The following is a 22,954-nucleotide window of genomic DNA, read 5'->3' on the forward strand; positions in this document are numbered from 1 at the left end:
GTGATAACACAGATTTTGATGCAAGATTTTGCCAATGCCACCTCGCACACCACCAGAAAGAAATAAGATAATATATCTTTATTAGTCACATGTACATCGAAACACACAGTGAAATGCATCTTTTGCGTAGAGTGTTCTGGGGGCAGCCCGCAAGTGTCACCATGCTTCCGGCGCCAACATAGCATGCCCACAACTTTCTAACCTGTATGTCTTTGGAATGTGGGAGGAAACCGGAGCACCCAGGGGAAACCCACGCAGACACAGGGAGAATGTACAAACTCCTTACAGACAGTGGCTGGAATTGAACTCAGGTCGCTGACGCTGTAGTGGGTGAGCACAATAAAAGAAAATAGACTCCAGTCCTCTTACAGTCATCAGAGGAAAGATCTGTCCTGAAGGCCCTTGGAACTTTATGTCTAAACTTCAGTTTTCCTATCCTGTTTTTGCAAAGTTGCTGTTCCTGATGCTGTAAAAAAAATTATTGGGTCAATAGAAATCCTCAGTGCAGGAAATCATGTCTCCTGAACAATTTACTGTTTACCTCAAGGGGGCAGACTTTGTTTTGAAATCAATAGCCTAGAAATTGGACTGTGTCATGCTGTTTATCAGGCACAAAACTATCAATTTACCCAGAGTAGCTATTGCCCGGTGAAAGCACGACAATCACAACATTGGATAGGGCTTTTGTATTAGCATGCCTAACTATTTCCCAGGGTCAGACATATGCATAATGATGTCACTAGCCACACCCATACATTTCTGCTCATTCTGACATAAATTAGAGCAAAAAGCTCTACACTATAACAGTTAATAAGTCCAGCAGTACATCATACAGGTCCTCCCCAGCTTATGAACGCCCGACTTATATATAGTCCATGCATGCGAACGAGTGTTTGGGAGATCGGCAGGATGGATTTGCTGGCTGCTGTGGGGCTGTAGGCATCTTCTGCCGTGTGGGAACTTGGTTCGCAGCCGTATTTCTGACTTGCAAACTGTCCGGGTTACGAGCAGTTCACAGGAACGAAACCCTGTCATAACCTGGGGAGGACCTGTACTAGTTTGCTTCCTGTTCGGAGTCGATTTTCAGGTATTTTTGGTCACAAAGTATCCCACCTCCATATTTCAGGAAAGCAAAATGAGACCATAACCCAACATTATTGTTATTGTTATCTTATTGTTTTTACCTGTACTACCTCAATGTGCTCTATACTAACTCAATGTAACTGCACTGTGTAATGAATTGGCCTGGTACGATCGGTATACAAGACAAGTTTTTCACCTCCGTACGAGTGACAATAGTAAACCAATACCAATATCATTACTGGATTAAGAAATCCCACACTGCCTCCAGTCCATCATTTGATTCGGGTAAGAAGAGCAAAACTGTAGACTACTCCAGATGTGTCCTTACCAAGACTCTATATAATTGCAGTAAGAAATCTTTACTCCAGTACTCACGTACTCTTGCAGTAAAGCCAATATATCATTTGCCTTTCTAATCAGTTGCTGCACTTGCATGTTGGCCTTCAGTGACTTTACAAGTACACTTATATCCCTCTGAATATCAACATTATGCAGTCTCACCATTTAAGAGATACTCTGCATTTTCGTATTTTGCACCGTGGTGAATGTCCATATTATGTTGCATCTGCCATGTTCTTGCCTTCTCACTCAGTTTGTCCATATACCTTTGATGCCTCCTTACAGTCCCACTGAGATCTATATCATCAGCAGAAATATAACATATGGTCTCCTCTATGATATAGATCACGAATAGTTCAGGCCCAAGCATTGATCTCTGTGGTACCCCATTATTCACAACCTGCCAACCTGACAAAGATTCACTTATTCCCACTTGAATTTCTGTCTGATAACCAATTCTTCATCCATTTCATTATGTTACTCCTTGAGGAACTCCTGCAACAATGTATTAAAGCTGAGATGATTGCCCTTTAACAACCACTACTATCTTCCTTTGTGTGAAGTATGACTCCAGCCAGCAGAGTTTGCCTTTTACTTCCCATTGACTTCAGTTTTTCTCAGGTTCTTCAATGCCACACTACGTCAAAGATTGTAAATGATTTTGCTTCCATCAATCTTTTAGGCAATGTATTCTGCCTCACAGTAACTCACTGAGTAAAATTTCACTTCATTTTGCCTCTGATTCTTTTGCTAATTAGTTGTCTGCTGCCTCCAGATACCGGCCTTCCTGTCAATCTTTGTATCACGTCAGCGCTAAAATATCCAATTTTATGCACAACCATTAGAGGACATGTGCTGTAAGGAGAAGTTGGACAAATAAGATTGTTTTCTCTTGAGCAGCAGATGCTGAAAGGAGACCTGATAGAAGTTTATAAAATTATGAAGGGCATAGATAGACAGCTAGTATCTTTTTCCTGGGGTCAAAATGTCTAATACTATGAGCATGAATTCAAGGTTACAGGGGTAAAGTTCAAAGGAGAGGTACAGGGCAAGTTTTTTTTACACAGAGAGTGGTGGATGCCTGGAATGCGCTGCCAGGAGCGGTGGTGGAGGTAGATACAATAGAAGCATTTAAGAGGCTCTTAGATAGGCACATGGATGTGCAGAGAATGGAGGGATATGGATCATGTGCAGGCAGAAAGGATTAGGTGTCATTAGCTTAATTAGTTCAGCACAACATTGTGGGCTGAAGGGCCTGTTCCTGTGCTGTACTGTTCTGTGTTCTACTTTCTAACTCAGTCATTTGATGCATGGGCTCAGAGCTGTGAAGTGTCCCATTACCCAAACCTCAGTATCATTCACAAAAGCACCAACTTCACAAAAGAAAAATAACAGTAGTAGTTGGTGTCATTTTCTGGAGCATAGTTTATCGATCAGCTTACACAGGTATTAATAGTAAGGATAGCTAACCAGAGCAGAACTAGAGAGGCTTCAGTGGCATGCATAATAAATAACCTGGCTACGCTGAGTATTAATAAATACTCTACAGTGCAATGTGTGGATAGATTGTTTTCCTTCTCTGAATGGAATTGGAGCTGTCGCTAACTGCAGTTATTGAAGAGTTGGTGTAATGTTCCTTCTTCTATTGGAGTAATGTGGCAATCAACAAAATCATGACAGTTATTTCATCAGAAACATGGACTTCCTGTATTCAAATCATTTCAAAATATACATCTCTTCACTAAATTTTGCAGCTTCTATTTAGTTATTAAATGAATAATTCATTGTTTTATTAAATTTTGTTCCAGAATGCAATTATGTTAAGCAATTTTTACATTGCTTTTGTGTTGTTACCATAATTCCACTCCCTTCCAAAATCATGTTTTCACATAGGTCCCAGTTCAATATGTGGATTACAATCATATTTATGAGTTTACAGATCCAGTCATATGTTTGCCCTCATTGAGTTATTTCTATTATTATAGAAACATAAGAAACAAGTGCAGGAGTTGACATTTGGCTCATAGAGCCTGTTCTACCGTTCAATGAGCTTAAAACCTGCCTAGTCATGGACGATGATGCCATCTTCTTCTCAGACCCATGATCGGTCCACCGACTGATCTGTATCTGCCACCAGTTTGCATCGACCTTGGGTCAATCACAGCAGGAGTGAGGCCATGTTCTTTGGAAAATGGCCCAACCAATTTTCTCTTCCCTCCACCACTAGGACTGGTTTAGAGGGGCAAAGCGTGTACGACAAGTATCAGCTGGAATGGATATCCAAGGTGAAGGAGAATTTGGGAATGTGGGAATGACACTCCCTCTCAATTGCATGCAAGTAAGTACCAGGTCATCAGATGCAAGGTGCTCTCAGTGTTGCCGTATGTGGCACATGTGTTGCCCAGAACCACAGCACCTACCAAAGCCACCTTCCATTTCATCTGGAGTTCCACAATGGATTGTATTAATGCTGACCTTCCCCCAAGATGTTGGTTGTAGGAGTTTCAACAGAGTTAATATTGTTGAATGTTAGGGGCAAGTAGACTCTTCATTATCAGAGATGATCATTGCCTGGCTCTTAAGACACAAATGTCTTACTTGTCTCAAATCAATGCAAGCCTCGATGCTGTCCGGGTCCTGATGCATGAGGATAGAATACTTCATTATCTGGGGAGTTATGAGTAGAACTGCATCATTAGCTATGGAAAACAAATGGAACTGAACACAATATAATCATTAGTGAATATTCCTAGTTTGTCCTTGTGATGGAGGGATTCAGGAAGCAGTTAAAGATGGTTGGTCTCAAATCACTGTCCTGAGAAACTCATGAAACAAAGTTGTGAAGTTGGGATGAATGACATCCAATAGCCATAACCAACTTTCTTCATTCCTCTATACTGGGTTTGATTCCAGCCAATGTTCAGCTTTCCCTGATTCCCATTCTCATTAGTGTTATGAAGGCTTCTTAATTCCACATACAGTTAACCTTGCCTTGAAATAAAGGACAGACACTCTCACATCACTCAGGAATTTAACTCTTTCATCCATGTTTGGATCAAATTTGTAACGAGCTCTGGAGCCAAATAGTCCTTGTGGAACGCCATTGAGTCAATTTTTTTAGCACCTTAATTACATTGTCAACAATATCACCACTTTTCTGATGATTGATGGTGGGCTGATGGGGCAATAATTGTTTGAATAGAGGTTATCCTACATTTTGTGGACAAGATTAAACCGTACAATGTTTTACATTTGTCAGCTACCTGCCGGACTGTACAAGAAGACCTTGACCAGAGTCATGAGCACAAGTCTTCGGCACTGTGACCTGCATGTTGTGTCGTCTCCTGGTCTTTGCTGCATCCTGATCCCTCAAATCATTCCTTTATATTAAATGGAATGAATTAAAATGATTGAAGGTATTTTTCTATGATGCTAAGGACAAGACCATCCATACTACACTTCTTACTGAAGATGATTTTAAAAGTCTTAGCCATATCTTTTGCACTCATGTAACAGGCTGTGGCATTGTTGAGGATGCAGATGTTCATGCAGCCTGTACCTGAAACCATCAGGTTCTTGAGCCGACCTGCACAACCCTAATCCTACCTCAGCAATGGAACACTGCGGACCACCACTTGCACTACTATGCACTTGTCTCTGATAGCATGTGTTTTTGCACTAATGTCTTGTTTCGCACAGTTTTTTCTTCTTTTTACTGTCTTGTATAATTTATGTTCTGTGTGTTGTCTGAATCTATCATGTTTGCAAGCTGCTGGATCTGATCTCAATCCAACATGTTTATTACAATGGTGTTTACGCAAAGCACAATTCTCAATGTGAAAATGCAGCTTCATCTCCAGCAAGGACTGTGAAGTGGCCACTCCCTATGAACATTGTTTTGGCAGGTGTACTAGTGATTAATATATTAGTGAGGATGAGGTCAGGTAGGTTTATCCTTGTGTTGGTTCCCTCACCAGCTGCTGCAGAACCAACTTGTTCTTTAGGATACAGACAACTCAATTAGTAATGGCACCACCAAGTGAGCCTTGAAGATAGACAATGGCAATCCCACTCTCAGTATATCCCATGCCCTTGCGACTCTCAGTGTTTTTTCCAGCTGGCGTTTAACACAGACATTAGTCAGCTAAACATCAGGATGCACAGGAAGAGCTTGAATGGAGTCATGAACAGAAGTCTTTGGCTTTGAGGCCTGCACGTTGTCTAGTCCCCTATCCAGTTCTCTCAATGTGGTAACCAAACGTGGGCTTCTTTTCCTGGTCTGATGCCACGAGACTTCAGGTAATCCAGAGCCAATACTGAAGTTTCCCAGAGCTATTCCCTCTAAATTGTACATTGTTCCACCATCTGTGATAGGTCAGCGATGGAGGAGTCTGGGGTATTGTTAGGAAGACGTGATTCCATGAGTCAGACCATTGCCAGTCTGTAGGTCAGCTTTACCAACTTTGACATTTCTGCAGATGTTATTGAGGACGTCACTTGTTTGGTTAGGGATGGATCAACCTTTGTCAAATGTGGTACCCAGCTCAGTGCTGGATGCCTATCCTACTTAATTCTCACTTTGGTTATCTGTAGCAGTTTAATAAAACCAAATGATTTTCTTGGTTATTTCAATGGCAGTTAATAGTCAACCATATTCCAGTGAGTCTGGATTAACAAAAATGTCTGCCATTTTCATAAGGTCATAATGAACTGATTTAAAATAAATTTTATGACAATCCAACAGTTTCATATAATTGTCATTCCCGAAGCTAGCTTTTTCTGTTTCCAGATTTATTCAATAATTTACATACTCCATTTCAATTTCGGGACCTGAGCTCGTATTTTCAGATTTATACAGGCCTCTGGATTTAAACATTACACAACCATACTCCCAAATAACTTTTATTACTCTTCAGTAGAATTTGAAGAAGAAAATCTGCGGCAAGAACACCAAAAGTAGAACTAGACCCTGATGTAAAGTGCCAAGCACTGACTGCCAAGAATGACAGTGATTGACTCCAGTGTTGTCTGCACTTCAACTCTGGGCAGGGTGGTGTGTGGTTAATGTTTGGCACAGTAGATAAACTGACTGCCCTTTCACTTCTTGGACCTCGGTTCAGATCCAGCTCACACTGATGTAAGAATCCTCTCTCTGTTAGCTGCAAAGCCTTGCATGAAATAGCCTCAGCTCTGTTCCTCATGTAAACCCACAGCACCAAACTATTCCCAATTAGGATGAAATTAACAGCCTCATTGACGCACGGAATGATGTGCAGTGGGAAATGGTCCTTTGCCATCTGGCAAGTTTTTGTGGCAGTCTAGAGGAAGCTTTACATTCACCTAATTTAAACTGACATAACATTCGCAAATATAGTTTACAACCAGGAGTATAAGATTATCCTAAGACTCCCTTCAATCTAGTATGTTTACTAAAGTGACAGTACAGTTCAAGTTATGCAAAAGCCTATGTCCCTATAGACCTTGTGCACACAAGAGTAGCATCTGTCGACTGTTGCAGCTCTTCCTCTACACTGAGCAATAAATCTTCGGCCAAACACTTTGGACAAGCAAACGTACTGCTTAAGAATTTCAGGATTTTTGCTGTCGCTAAGAATTGATCTTCTGCTTCTATTTAAACTTGATAATTAGCATCAGCAACTCAGAGCTTCACAATTGTAACTAATAATAATGTTGGTCCCTATAATATTTCCTCATTGAATATTATTTTAATATAACCAATAAATACAATTGAATCACATACAAGAATGGATTGCTGCCATTGTAATTTTGCTGAAATTATCAACAAGATCAGACAGCAGATATTTAAAAGGCTGGTCATTTTCAATGACTGTTTTGGAAAGTTAATCAGTGGGCAGATTTCATACTAATGTAACTGAATCTATTATGCAGCAAAGGTCAATTCTGTGATTTCTGGAGTCAATTTTCAGGTACTGAACTAGTAGCGACAATTTATCCTGAGTATTTGATTGTAAGTTATTATTTCTTAGTGCAGGATTCTGAAGCGATTCAATGTACCTTTGTCTCTAATATGTGTATTTACAAGTGAGGTAAAGTTTCCCTGTTTACACAGGGAGCAATGGGATAATAATTTCCAGACTCTGATTTTGGTTGAAAAAATGTGCATTTAATTTAAATTCCCTCTGAATGACAACTAACATGTCCATAAATACCCAGTTAAAAAAAAATTCAGTTTCACACACTGGTTGATAGAAAGTTTATTTTCTATTCCAGTTCATTTACAATAGTTTCATTTTTAGTAGCTCTGGGCTTTCATTCTGTTTGTGAATTTAACCACCCTGAACATTTTCAATGTTTGAATAGCAAGTCAGACAACCAGAACTTTTTTTTTCAAGGAGGTTTCCCTACCCAGTTCATCAGTTAATCTAAAGAGTAAAAACCAAAAGCATGTTATCCAACATTTTCCCACCATCAGAATGCTTGTGTCCTGCCCCTTATAGTAGGGGAGTTTTCCCCTTGCCTCCTCTAATGAGAAAATATGGACGTGGAGTACTCTAAGTACTGCAGCAGCTTCTCCTTATTGCTTCAGTTGACTTACAGCTGACTTCAATTCCTCACTTTCTGAGGCCTGTGTATTGCAGTATGGCATTTGGAAAAGAGCTGGATGTCAGATGCTGGTACATCTGCCCTTCAGCTCTGCCATTGGACTCAGCACTGGAGTGAATACATATCAACCTGAGGAACAGAGGCATTTCACATTTAGTCTCTGAGCTTTACACTGTGGATGGCTGTGTATGTAGCACGCCCCATTCATTTTATAGCATCGACGGCCACGATTGTAAAGGTTAAGTGCTGGTAAATGGTTTGGGTTTACTTTATTCATTTTAGTTTATCATAATGTTCTTCATTAATTTCTGTCACTTTAAAGTCACAGAGTTATACGGCATGGAAGCAGGCCCTTTGGCCCAACTAGTCCATGCTGACCAAGGTGTCTTCCTGAGCTTGTCCCATCTGCCTGCATTTGGCTCATATCCCTCTAAACCTTTCCTATCCATGAACCTGTCCAAATGTCATTTAAATGTATTAATTGTACCCATCTCTAACACTTCCTCTGGCAGCTCGTTCCAGATACCCACCACCCTCTGTGTGAAAATCTTGCCTCTCCGGTCCTCTTCAAATCTTTCCTCTTTCACCTTAAACCTATGCCCTCTAGTTTTAGACTCCCCTACAATGGGAAAAAGAGAGTGCCCATCCACCTTATCCATGCCCCTCATGATTACATAAACCTCCATAAGGTCGCCCTTCAACCTCCTTCACTGCAGGGAAAAGAATCCCAGCCTATCCAGTCTCTCCTCATAACTCAAGCCCTCCTGTCCTGCCAACAGTTGTTTTACACTCACCTATTCTTTTTAATTATCTAACTCCATTTAAATAGGTTTTAAGTAAAACATTTAATTGCGGCTCTTGAGTTTTTGACAGCAACAAGTTGTCAGAAGCCCAAGTTTGGGGCCACAGGGTCTGCCTGAGGCCTCGTCACCACCTATGGATCTCTCCACTTCTCAGGGTAGCCACAGCAGCAAGGCTCTAGTACCACTGGACAACTGACCCACAAAAAAGTAAATGTAGAGACCACAGCAAAATCATGTTTTTCCTTGTAAATTTTGAAAGATCAGGATTCACCAACAAGGCTATCATTTATTTCCCATTCTCATTTCAAAGAGGCATCTGAGAATCTGCTTCTTACAATAATCAGGTATCATTGTGGTCATCTTTATCAATGACTAGCCTACTTCATTAATTTCCAAGTTATTAACTGAATTCAAGTGTCACAGCTGGGTAATAGTGGGAACTGATTTGAGAATCTGAGGGAAAAGAGCCATAAGGATCCCTAACTTTTAAGGACAGACTTTCTTAAGAAGTGTTTTGCAAAGTAGTTCTGTTTATTTGACAATTAGGTGCTGAAGTAATACACATAGACACATGCCATTCTGTTGCCAAAACTTTATTTTGTGACTTGATGTTAACTCAAAAAATATACACAGCTGTTCTGGCTCTTTACTCCCTTTAAAGACATACGATGAATATGCAAATTCTAAAAAAGACAGAGAGAACCAAATATAGTACACTAGTGGCTTCAAGTATGTGACCTATCTTTAATTTCACATCAACCCCTTCTCAAGCAGCTGTGTCATGTTTTTAACAAGATGGACAATTACCAAATGTAAGTGTTAAATTAACCTCTGCACATTCACAACTAAGAGTGAAGATTTCTGGGTTTCAAAGGAATTAGCTGAATTTGAGCAAGAAAAATAGGAGCCTGCTGCTAAAAAAATGGAAGTAGTAATTGCATTTGGATATTCCAAACTCTGAAATTCGAGGGCCTCGTGCATTGATCTTCTGTTAGGAATGATTCCACTGCTTGCACTGTTGATTCTGGTTTCTGTACAATAATGATAGAAAGAGTTTTATTTCAGTCCATAGGTCTGTGTTGGTCTTTGAAATCTGGAACTGTGTCCAGACCCAGCACATTGGGCCCCCGAAATCCAATTTATAACTCACATAAAAATGAGCTCAGTAAAATAAAGTAGGTTGTCTTTGCAAATTAGTTACTTAAACACAGACTAAAATAGTTTATGTATTGGAGTTGGCTTAATTTTGGAGGGGTTGGTATCCAAAAATGAAAGTCACTGTTTAATTCCAGTTCAACACCAATCCTATAAGACTAAATAGGTTGGTTTAGTCATGTAGACATGACAAGGCACAATCAATACACAAATTCACAACTTATTGTGAGTAATGTGTTCATGAGCATTGTAGATATCTTTCCTTTTTGCGTATCAGTGTTACATTATTAAGGTTCCCACTAAAGAAGATGATTGGCTCACGATTATGATGATATTGTAAGGATGATGGTGAAGTAAAGATCGGATAAGATTAAACCTTAATTACCAATTTTCTATCAGAAGTTCTTGACTTGAAAATCATTCATTGTTTGCGCCACTTGCATTCGTTTATAAAATATTCTGTTTTGGAATGTGCGGATCACCTGCAAGACCAGCATTTACTAACCAAATTAATGAGAAGATAATGAGCTATATTCTTGAACTGCTACAGCTCTTCTAGCGAATGTGGTTAGAACTAGTGATTAGGAAGGAAAGGTGATCTAGTTCAAATCAGTACAGTGTGTAACTTGGAGGGATGAGTGTTACATATATTCACTGCCTTTGTCAATTGAGGTGTTGGATGTTGCAAGCAGGGATGCTGCTGGTAAAGACATCTTGGTGACTCAATGCAGTACGTATAGTAAAGGGTGTACGTTGTAAAAGGAAATGAATATTCAGCGTGGTGGGTGGATTGCCAGTCAATAAGGATGCATGATGCAGAAGATGTTGAGCTTCCTGAACACTGGTTGATGCTGCTGTTCTAGATGTATACTCTACTATGTTCTTGACTCATACCTTCAGAGGGTGGAAAAGCTTTGGCGAGTCAGGAGGAAAGTTACACACTCCAGAAGACACAGCCTCTGATTTGGTAGGGGAGGAGCAACAAATTTGGTTACAATTAAAAATTGATAGGTGACCTTCTTCATTGCTTAACCGGTTTAATTATGGACTGGCACATTACTAAGTCACATAGGACAAATTGTGAACAGTAATCTGATCATAGCTGAGTTGGTTGTTTAGATCCTACAAAATGAGCTCAATCTCATTTTGAGAGGTGAAATAAATCATACTGATTTTTTAAAAATCTGTCTTGTACTCTGCCTGGAAAGGTGGATCTTGAGTAAGAATTAAATTTTCTGCAGGTTGAGATGTTTGTCATTAGCCACTTGCTTACCAAAGCCCTCTGTCAAGAGTGAAAACCAGTCACATTGATCACGTGACAGAGCCCCTGGAAGAAGACAATGGCCTCAGACAATAGATTAAGCAGAGGTGAAAAAAATGGAGGAGAGAAACCACAAGTTTTGTCATGTTTTTTACAATAACAAGTTCTTGAGCGGAGTCAAAGAAAAATCAAAAAAAGTACAAAAAATTAAATTTAAAAGGTTTCTAAAACTGCTCAAAAGGGAAAAAAACATTTTACACCAAAAATTGTCTTTCAGACGACTGTTTTCACATAGATGCCATCAGTATAATTTTTTTCCCCTTGTGCCATTACTTTAAAAGCACTTACCACTTCTACAATGCAAAACAAGCAACATTTAAACAAGCAAAACATTTGAGAAAATATAAAGCAACCCAAATTAATGTAAACAGAACTGTTTAAAAGAACTTTTTCAGTCTTTTTCATTTTACTGCTATAATCATAAATCTGTTCTCCCTTCTGTGATTGTATTTTGCAACTTCAAGTCTTGGATGGTAAACTAGTGGCTGCCTATTAAAGACCCCCATAACACCACCCCACCCAGCAATAAGAATAAACCAAGTTATTTAGTGGGTGGACAATCCCATCAATTGGATTACAGTTTAAATAATTCAAGTGAAAATTAGCCTTGATTGAGTCCAAAACCCACATTTAATTTTGTTTTTTGACTTACCCACTCACAGAACTTACTTCGCAAATTCCCAAACTATTTATATGCCATTTGACATCTAAACAACCCAATACAAAGATAATCACAATATAGATTATATTCCATTATCTCTCTGGAAAGTCACATAACAATACACAGATAAACGAATCCAAACGGGCTAATTAGGTCTGATCAACTTTAAATTCCCAACAAAGAAAACTGTAATATTCTAATCTACATTTTTAAAAAATTCCAAGACTGTACACACAATCTGATGACCCAAGTAATTAGTTTTGGATAGTACAGTATCAATCATCAAATGTAGCATGTGTTAATGTTTATGTAACAAATTTAATTAAAAGGAAAACATTGAGACAATAATGATGAATCTACAATGAACTCGAAGGTAATTTGGTAAATATATACAGAAATCTGTCGGAGTAACTTGTATTTATCAGGTGTTATATCTGATTTTTATGATTCATGGTTGCTCCAGGCTTTACTGATTTCCTACATGAGTTATCCCAGGAAATATTTTATTACTGATACTAATAAATTTGGCATGAACAGGATAGGAATATTATAAGCAGTGGTTTCCTGGCAAATAAACAGACTTCCTGCATCCAAATAACAGGATTCAAAAATTCAAATCCTGTATCAAAAAAATTGGCAGTATGTACAGACTATACTTGCTGACAGTATTTCTCATGATCAACTTCTAAATATCTGTCAGCAAAGATTATATTGGTCTTGAAAAAGTCAGGTTGATAAGAGTTATTAAAATAGAGCAATCAGTATAAAGGGAAGGTACTTTTACAGATATCAAAAATGAAAGGATAACCAAGACTGAATAAAAATAGCCACTCGTAATTGAAAGTAACTTGCCTAAATTTTCATAAACATGCGGGAAGTGGAGGTGGGGGGAGAAGTAACAGAAGAGTACATGGACAAACATGGTCAGGACATAATTATTCAAATAGGACCAAAAGTCGAATTGTCCCAGAATACTAAAGGAGGTCAAGAAGCAGCGAGCACAGGTACTAAATTGTACTTTTAAAAAGCATTTGGAAATAGAGATTTCTAAAGGACCCAAGTGTTGCACCTGTTGAAGAAAGGGGGAAAGCAAAAAACCAGTAAATTAGGACATAGTTAGTATTTTCTCAGAATGTTTAATCTGAGGCCCCATTGCCAAGAATTTCAGTAGCTCAGGAGGCTTTTCCTTCACGTGCTATGCCTGTAAGAAAAGGGATTGATGAGAGGATTAGTTGGGGTACTAGGGAAAGGACTGGCTGCTGTGGGTTGGTGGTGGGGCTGGAAAGAAGTCAATGGTGGTGGGCCCTGATGATAGTTGAATCGGGCAGTGAGAGAGCCAGTCAGTGTCAGGGCTAATCAAATCAGGGGTGAGATCCTGTAAGGGATCAGTGGGGAGAGGGATAGTGGGCGAGGGTCACTAATTTCAGGTGGAGAGTTCCAAAGGTAAGTCAGGTAAGTAAAATAATTAAGGGTATGAACCCAAGTCAGAGTTCCAGTGCTGGTATACTTTGCCGTAGGTAGTTGTTGAAGCAGAAATGGTGACAATGAAGAATTGGACAGATGTGCGAAAAGGAAGATGATGACAGGAAAACTTGGAGAAGATTAGTGCGGGTGCTCCTTAGTACCAGCAGAGTAAAATGGGCTGAATACTACAATTTCTATGATTCGACAAGCAATCTCAGTATAAGTGTTACTATGGTGAACGTCAATAACAGGAACCAGACTGGTTGTGTCCACATTACATCTGTGATTATGCTTCAATAGTACTTAACTGGCTGTAAATCACTTTTGGATGTCCTAAGATCTTGAAAAGCACAATTTAAATGTTCTTCTTTTAATCTTCTATATGATTCAAAACAGAATGAACTTTAGATTGAGGAAACCATTAGAGCCAAATTCAAAGTATATTTTAACAAACTGTAATGGGGTTTCAAGCAAACCATCTAATCCTAAACTGAAGGTTGCAGTTTCTGTATTTATCTCATTAGGGTAGACACTATATTTTTAAATCATTCTCTGCATAAGACTCATATACCAGCTCAAATCACACTGCAACTGTATGTTGCACAATTCAAGTTCACCTTGAATTTTTATTATATTGATTGCATATTATTTATACCAGCATAGGTTAGGATGTAAATATACTAATTTAGACTATGCAAGATGAGTTTAAGTTTCCATGTCTTTATATAATGCACAATTTGAATATAGTCCTAAATTTTATTCAAGCATCTGTTTTATATATCATTTTGTACAATATTTACCAAAATACATTCCTTTGAGTTCATTATTTTTTGACACGTTGGACCTTCGATGCCTTAAGATTACGCTCTTAAATATTAGTGTACACATCCTTATAATGGTGACATAGGATAGAAATTTGACCTTGGCCACATGGGCTAAACTATAGCAGTAACTACTTCACTGTAGAAGTTTGGTTTCACTCAGATGAACAGAAGAGTCGAATTCTCAGTTGCAATTGTACTGTGTGTTTGACACATGTGACCCAGAACAAAATTCTACCTCATGATACTTCTTTCTTGTTTTAATGAAGCCATTATCCAACTTCTTTTAAAAAGCTGGAAGTGAAGTATTCATATGCTATCATTTGAAAGATCCTAATTTTAAGGCAATACACATTGATTCATAGAAAAATAAAGTGCAAATCTAAGAATGGACCATTTGGTGCCATCAAAGGAAATCAACAAAAGTAAAACCCCTGGATTTATTTAAATGCGTGACACAATTTTGTTTTGGACCCAGTTGGAGATTCTGAAGCAAATGGCTGACACAATTTGTAATGCTTCTATTCAAATACAGAGTAGAGAACAAGCTGCAACATCAGAGTCATTATCCAGAATATAAACTGTTTGGCATTCAGGAATAGGCCTGGAGTTGTACCACCGGAATCTGTTAAAAAGCACAAAGAGATTACTATTATTCCTTCTATTTATCAACAGTATTAAAGGAAATTAGTCTTACGTAAACTTGTCTGTATGACAGGAACTTAGAACGTGTTACCACTTTAAATGAGGCGATGTTTAAGACATGAATAAGCCAATTTCTAAATGTTTGATAGTTTGTTTATCCATGTCGATTACTTTTGCAGGGATGGTGATATTGTTTCCTTGTCTCACAAACCATTTTGGACAGCCAAGAGACTCACTGCCAAACTGCTATTAAGAAAAGCTTACACCCAGCCCCAATGTGGAGTCTGTGATTTGGTGATATTTCCTAGTGTCCATGAACAGGACAGCAGAGATCTAAAGTTCACCACCTGGGTGAACTGTTGGTTTAAAACCAGTTTCTCAGTACACTCATTTTAATAGTTAATACATGAAATAGGAGCATCGATGGGCAACATGGCCCCTTGAGCCTGCTCCCTCATTCCATAAGATCACAGCTGATCAGGGTGTTGGCCCCTGATCCTCTTGTAGTCTAACAATCTCTTTTACAACCTTGAATACGTTTCGTGATTCAGCATCTACTTCTCACAAAAGTAGAGAATTCCAAAGATTCTGAGTTTAGAAATGTCTCCTTGTCTCAGCTTTGTGACTGAGACAGTGCCCCGTATTTCTAGATTCCAACACCAACTCTCAGCATCTACTCTATTAAGCCCTCTCAGAATTTATAAAACCAAAACTTTTTTTTTTAAACAGTTCTCCAGCTGTGGTCTCATCAATATCCTGTAAAGTTGCAGCCAGATTTGCCTACTTTTAAATTCAATCTCCTTTGAAATAAAGACCAACACTCCATTTACCTTCCTAATTACCGGATATACCTGCATGCTAGTTTTCTATGTTTCTTTCACAAGAAAATCCAGATCGCTCCAAACTTTTATTTATCTCCACCATTTAAGTAATATTCTGTTATTTTTTTCATTCACGTGACCAAAATCTACAACCTTACATTCACGATAATCACTGCCTCTTAACGGCTTGCAGATATTTGCGTCCTCACGACATACCTTCCCAGCTATCTCTATGTTGTCAGCGAGTTTGGATACAATACACTTAGACACATCATCTGAGATTAATGTAAATGGTGAATAGTTGAGGCTTCACCACTGGTGCCTGTGGCACCCCAGTGGTTTTTGCTTACTAACATGAAAACAAACGATTCTCTGTTTCCCATCAGCTAACCGATCCTCTGGCAATGCTAATATATTATTCTCAATGTCACGAGCCCTTATCTTGCACCTAATTAAATGAACTTTCAAAAAACAGTTGCACCATGTCCACTGGTTCTTCTTTACTCATCCAGTTACTTACATACCTACAAACTTGATTTGCCTGCTTTAAAATCATACCGATTCTGTCTAGTCATATTCTGATTTTCTAAGGTGTACTGTTGCTTCTTCATCCTGAAGTGCACAGGTCTTTTGTCACATTAGTTCCCACTTTCTCCACTGTTAATTATTGTTATAAATTTTTCTCTCCACTTTGCCCCTCCCTTTATTTCCTACTATTGTAGGCATGCTTTTAGACTTCCGCAGATGCAATTGTTTGCTTAACGTCTCTGTCATTCCCTCCTTCCCCGTTATTATTTCCCCCATCACAGTTTTTAAAGGAATAAAGCTTGTATTTGTTATTTTCTTCCTTTCTGTGTACTTTTGGAAATTCTTGCAATCCATTTTCATATTCTTTAATAGGTACAGACAAGCAGCACACTTTGCCCTTTTTTGCAAGAGGATTTGAGTATAATAGTGGAGACACCTTGCTTCAGTTATATGGTGCCCTGATGAGACTGCATCTAAAATAATGTGTGCAAGTCTGGTCTCCTGAGCGAGGGAATAGCGGTGGAGGGAGTGCAATGAAGGTTCACCAGATTGATTCCTGTGGTGGCAGGTTTGTCCTATGAGGAGAGAATAAACAGACTGGAGAGATTAAGCATAATGGGCCATGCTCTCTTGAGTTTAGAAGAATAACGTACGATTATTGAAGCATGCAAAATTCTTATGAGGCTTTACAGGGTGGATGAGGAGATTTGTTTCCCGTGGCTCGGGTACTTAGAACCAGGGTTCACCATCTCAAAGCAAGAGATGGGCCCTTCAGCACAGATGAGAAGAAATTTCTTCACCCATTGGTAGTGATTGTTTTTGAATTCTTTACACAAGAGAGCTGTGAAAACTCAGTCATTTAAGACAAATACTGAAAGATGGTGAGATATTAAGGGAATCATTGGATATGGGGTTAATACAGGAAAGTGGTACCCAGGTAAAATAAATCAGCCAGATCTGATTGAATGGCAGAGAAAACAGTCGGGGCCATATAGTTTACTCCTGCTTCATAGCTACTCTCATCTTTGATTTCATCCATTTTAATTTTTTCTTAAATTAGCCTTTGCTGATTTCTAAATGTTTCCAGACCTCAGGCCTTCCACAATTCTTTTATCATTGTATGTCTTTTCTTTCAATTTCATGCCATCAGTAATTTCTCTAATTAGTCAGCTTCTCTGTAGACTCACTATTCCTTAGTGGTATGAATCTTAGTTGAAAATAATGACATTTTCCTTTAATATATGCCACTGCTTATCTACCATCATACTTTTACTTCCAATTTCCCAATTCACTTTAGCCAAATTGTTCTTCACCTTACCTTTAAATTTATGACTGTAGTTTCAGACACGAGTGTGTCACCCTCAAAGTGAATATAAAATTCTAGCATGTTATGCTTACTCTTTCAAAGAGGATCCTATGTTCAACCACCCCGACCTCTGTAGCAAAATGAAGATTTTCAGTCTTTGTTTGACAGCATTGACCAATATTCCAAAGAACCTATCCAGTATCAAAGCAATGTAAAGATTTTTCTACCTCCCCGACCCTCAGGCTAAAGGTCTTGAGCATGAAAGATGTCAGTGCTGGGAATAATTTTTCCAGGCAGTGCATTCTGAGTCAGGTCCTCCCACTCTGACACAGCATAAGTTACACGTGAAATGTGTTTATGAATTGCACAAAAAATTGGTTAGAGATGAGTACTATTCCAGTGAATCATTTTAATTCCCTATTTTAGATGTCCTCATTTCATTGGAGTACAACTGTTAATTGGGTATCAAATAGTGCTCATTCGATGGCAACTATTATTCAGTAGGAACTTGAAAGTTCTTCTCTTGCAGAATCCATACAACAGAGCAATGACGAGGAGGGAAATGACTTTCTTCTGCTTCTATTTCTTATGTTGTAATGAGGAAATCACAAATCAACATCTCATCATGACTGTGCAAGTGATACACTGATGCACTTTAATCCCATTGCCTGCTAAAAGTAAAGCAACAAAAGCATTTATTTTGATACATAAAAAGCAAATATTGCAACATACCTGCTGTACATTTTTTGGAGGCCTTAAATTTGCCCATTTTATCCTCTTGCTCTAACTTGTCCATTTTGTTCTTATCAACATTTCCTGAAAAGATAAAAACATAGTGTGTTATAAATTTGTTCGCAGAACTCCAAAAGCAGTGCTGTGCTGTTGAAAATCTAGTTCACCCAGATTGCAGCAATTTAACACACACTTCTGGGTGCCTGATTGTCACTCAGGATGTTTGACTCCTCATTGTTCGTTGAGCATTTTGTTCTCCCTGGCAGTTTTCCTTCATCAAGTAACTCACCTAAATGACATTAACAACAGTGCAAAATCCAAAATTTGAATGCAGTGAGATTTTCAAACTCACTTACTCAGAGTAAATGAGTTTGAAAATAAGAGTAGATCTTCTTATTTACTCAAAGAACATCTGCCACAGCAGCCAGGACCTCCCGGTGGCCACCCACTTCAATTCCACATCCCATTCCCATACTGACATATCCATGGCCTCCTCTACTGCCACGTTGAGGCCAGGCGCAGGTTGGAGGAACAACACCTCATATTCCACCTTGGGAGTCTCCTTTGTTTTCCCTTATTCCTATGGCTCCCTTCCCCTGCCCTGATGACCTGCCCATCTCCTCTCCTTCCCTCCTCCATCCTTTATTCCATGGTTCACTGCCCTCTCCTACCAGATTCCTCCTTCTTCAGCCCTTTTCCTTTTATACCTATCGCCTCTCAGTTTATTACATCTTCCCCCTCTTACCTGGACTCACCTATCACCTGCCTGAGTGTGCTCCCCCTCCCTCCCCCCACCTTCTTATTCTGGCTTCTGCCCTCTTCCTTTCCAGTCCTGATGAAGGTTCTCAGACTGAAACGTCGACTGTTTATTTCCCTCCATGGATGCTGCCTGACCTGCTGAGTTCCTCCAGCACTTTTTGTGTATTGCTCCAGATTCCAGCGTCTGCAGAATTTCTTGTGTCTCTTGTGCATTGATCCAGATTTCAATCATCTCTTTTCCCCTGCAACCATGGTATTTGAAGGGGCAACACTCAAACTGCATTGTTTAATGAATCTAAATACCAGTGCCCTTGACTACTCTTGCTTTGCTCACATCACTGTTCAGTAACCTCCAATGGATCCCATCAACATGAAATAAAAGCTCTTAATAGGGCAAGGAAAAACACAACAAAATAGGATCAGGAGTACGCCACCAGGCCCCTCAGGCATGCGCTGCCAAGATTGGTGGAGTTGTGAACAGTGTAAAGGACTATCAAAGAATACAGTGGGATATTGATCAGTTACAGATATGGGCAGAGAAATGGCAGATGGAGTTTAATCTGGGCAAGTGTGAGGTGTTGCACTTTGGGAGGTCAAATGGAAGGAGAAGGCATACAGTTAATGGTAGGCCCCTTAATAGCATTGAGGTACAGAGGGATCTTGGGGTCCAGGTGCATATTTCACTGAAAGTGGCTATGCCAGTGGATAAGGTGGTAAAGAAGGTGTAGCCACATTGGTAGGGGTGTTGAGTATAAGAGTAAGGAAGTCATGCTGCTGCTGTATAAAACTCTAGTTAGACCACATTTGGAGTATTGTGGGCAGTTCTGGTCACCCCATTATAGGAAGGATGTGGAAACTGTGGAAAGGGTGCAGAAGAGGTTTACCAGGATGCTGCCTGGATCAGAGGGTATGAGCTATAAGGAGAGGTTGGACAAACTTGGGTTGTTCTCCCTGGAGCATCAGAGGCTGAAGGGGGACCTGACAGAGGTTTTTTTCAATTATGAGAGGCATAGATAGGGTAGACACTCACAATCTTTACCCCAGGGTAGAAATGTCAAACACCAGAGGACATGCTTTTAAGGTTAGAGGGGGAAAGTTTAAAGGTGGTGTGAGGGGCAAGTTTTTTTACACAAAGAGTAGTAGGTGCCTGGAATGGGTTGCCAGGGGTAGTAGTGGAAGCAGGCAGTTTGGTGGAATTTGAGGCTTTTAGATGGACACATGAATATGAAGGGAATGGATACACAGGAAGAGGACATTTAGTATAAATTGGCATTAAGACTGGCACAACATCATGGGCCAAATGGCCTGTCCAGTGCTGTACTGTTCTATGTTCTATGTTAATATGATCATGGCTGATCTATGCTGGCCTCAACTCTCCTTTTGCGTCAGTTCCCCATAATACTCAATTCCTTGACCTTTCGAATACTTATCCATCTCCACCTTAAATGTATCTAATGACCTGACCTCCATCAGCCTCAGCAGCAGAGAATTCCAGAGATTCCCTTCTCTCTGAGAGAAAAAAATTCTATGTGTTCTAAGGAATAGAGGGAATTTAAACCTGAGGTTTCTACGCAGATGCTGCCTGACCCGCTGAGTTCCTCCAGCATCTTATTTGTTGCTTCAGTTTTAAATTCCCTGTATTCCTTATTCAAACACTCTCCAAGGAATACAAACCCAAACTGCCAGGACAAGTCTCTCATCCTAGGAAGTGCACTAAATAACCGGTCTCTATTTATTAGTTTTGCATTTTAAAACAAATAATGTGAATTTCTTATAGGGAATCCTGAAAGCTGATTGAATGGAAAAAGTAGGTACTATCTGTAGCGACTTGCTTTAGTAAATGTTGTAGAGTTCTCCAGTTACAAAGGCTATAAAGGAATAGTTTGCTCCCAGTGGAAATCAAGCCATGGACATTACATAATTAATGAGGTGACTGGCTGAATACATTTTGTATCTGGCCTATCAGTTTTACACCAGCCCCAGAGCTGACAGATCCAACACTGTTCCATTGGTTTGAATGGAGTTCATTGTAAAGATATTCATTAAAATGGTAAATGTAGGTTAGTGGTTTGTTAATCTTAACTTTATTTTAATTAATTTATTTCAATTAAATGATTTTACCTGAAGGTATAATGTTTTAGTATTTTTTATATTACACTTTTCAACTGTCTCTAAAATCTTTTCAATAATTGGAGGCATTTGGAAATAGTGAAAAAGCTTCTGATGGCATGAAGTGTCAGAAGTCATCAGGACAGTCCATGGGCAGAGCCGTATTTTCTGCCACCCAGCCGTCACTCCTGGCCGGCACCACCTCATGGAACAAACAAGTCATTGATGCAGGACCTCAGGAGTGCATGGCTGCTGAAGGTCGGTGCAGCCATGAGTCCTGTGTGTCAGAGTGGCGACTGCAAAGCAGGCTTCTGCCCTCTTCCTTTCCAGTCCTGATGAAGGGTCTCAGCCTGAAACGCCGAGTGTTTATTTCCCTCCATGGATGCTGCCTGACCTGCTGAGTTCCTCCAGCACTTTTTGAGTATAGCTGCAAAGCAGGTATAACACAATCCAATCTCCAATCTCCAACCTCCAACACAATCCAACCCAATTTAGATATTTCTGTGCTACTGTAGACAGGCTTTAAAGTAATTCTATATTTACAGGAGGTCAGATAATGCGTTCAACATAATTAAATTTGTTTCATGTTTAACCTGACTAAATGGAATACCACTTTTAAATTCAATAGCACACTGATGGCAGTTCCCAAAGAACCCATGCAACTTTCACACTTTTGAATTGGAACCTTCCACGGCCTAAACTTAATCAAAAACCACACAACAGTGGTGAATGAACTTTTCAGCTCACAAAGCTAAGTCAGATACTCTGAGTTGATTTTAATCCCCACCAACCAGATGTGTGGTTAGTACTGTACTGACAACTCAAACCTGGTCTACAGTCACTAGGATCTGAAGTTCCATTGGCTGCTTTTTGCTCACTGCACATCATATCCTGGTCTAACCTGACTGCAATCTTTGTTAGCCACTCTGAGCAGGAGATACCAGACTGACCGCATATGAAAGCTGGGTAAAAAAAAAAGGACCACATTTGTCTTTTACTTTTGTCACTGAGCCATAGTACACTTAGCTGCTCCTCACGGACCTACATAAATCAGGCCTCACCTACACAGCACCAGATCCCACACACAGCCCTTGAAGAACACAGAACAAACCTTGTACCCTTCAAGGGATAACCCAGCAGCTGTTTTTGCTACTTCCCTGGTGTTACAATGACCCAGAGCTTGAGGCTGCAATGTCTAATTCACACCCTAACCCATAGAACAGTACAGCACAGTACAGACCCTTTGGCCCACGATGTTGCGCCGACATTTTATCCTGCTCTAAGATCTATCTAACCCTTCCCTCCCACATAGCCCTCCATTTCAACATCATTCATGTGTCTAAGAGAATTCATCTGCAGTTAAAATCTGACCATCTCCGGCATATATAAAAAGACAAACAAAGAGAAAGGTTCAAAAATAACCATTTCCTCGGTTTTACCATCTTGGTTTTCGAGCTATTTCATCTGGGTTTTTTGCTAAACATAAATATACAGGAATGCCATTCAGAAACAGCTATTTTTAGTACCTGATGTACCAAAAGTTTACAGGAGAGAATTTGCTCTGAGAGTTACTTTCCTCATTAGCAACATGAGATACACGCAACAGGGAGACTTCATGTGTTCGTTATTTTGGAAAATTACAAAAGCATCTGAAAAGAATACATTTACAGTCTCACTAGAGAAAGCTTTTAAAAGAAATCTTCAGGGTATGTTTTTATTAATGCTGATGAATTGCAACATCAGGGCCATCTGGTGACATTTTGACTCAAAGTCCTTTAACACCATCTAATATTATACACCGAAAGCAAAACTCTGAAATTCT

At 39.5% G+C, this 22,954-nt stretch overlaps 1 protein-coding gene across 1 annotated transcript in view; it reads right to left on the reverse strand.

Moving 5' to 3' along the window:
- Positions 1-9,387: 9,387 nt before the first annotated feature.
- cusr (Copper-only SOD repeat protein) overlaps positions 9,388-22,954 on the reverse strand; it is a 92,393-nt gene continuing 78,826 nt past the window's right edge. The window contains exons 9-10 of the mRNA XM_052027438.1: positions 18,265-18,348; positions 9,388-14,857 (exon numbers count right to left, since the gene is read on the reverse strand). Of these exons, the coding sequence (XP_051883398.1) occupies positions 14,754-14,857; positions 18,265-18,348 (188 nt within the window). The 3' untranslated portion in view covers positions 9,388-14,753. The remainder of the gene's footprint in view (positions 14,858-18,264; positions 18,349-22,954) is intronic.

Source organism: Pristis pectinata, chromosome 12 (assembly GCF_009764475.1).
Source record: "Pristis pectinata isolate sPriPec2 chromosome 12, sPriPec2.1.pri, whole genome shotgun sequence".
NCBI classification, from domain to species: Eukaryota; Metazoa; Chordata; class Chondrichthyes; order Rhinopristiformes; family Pristidae; genus Pristis; species Pristis pectinata.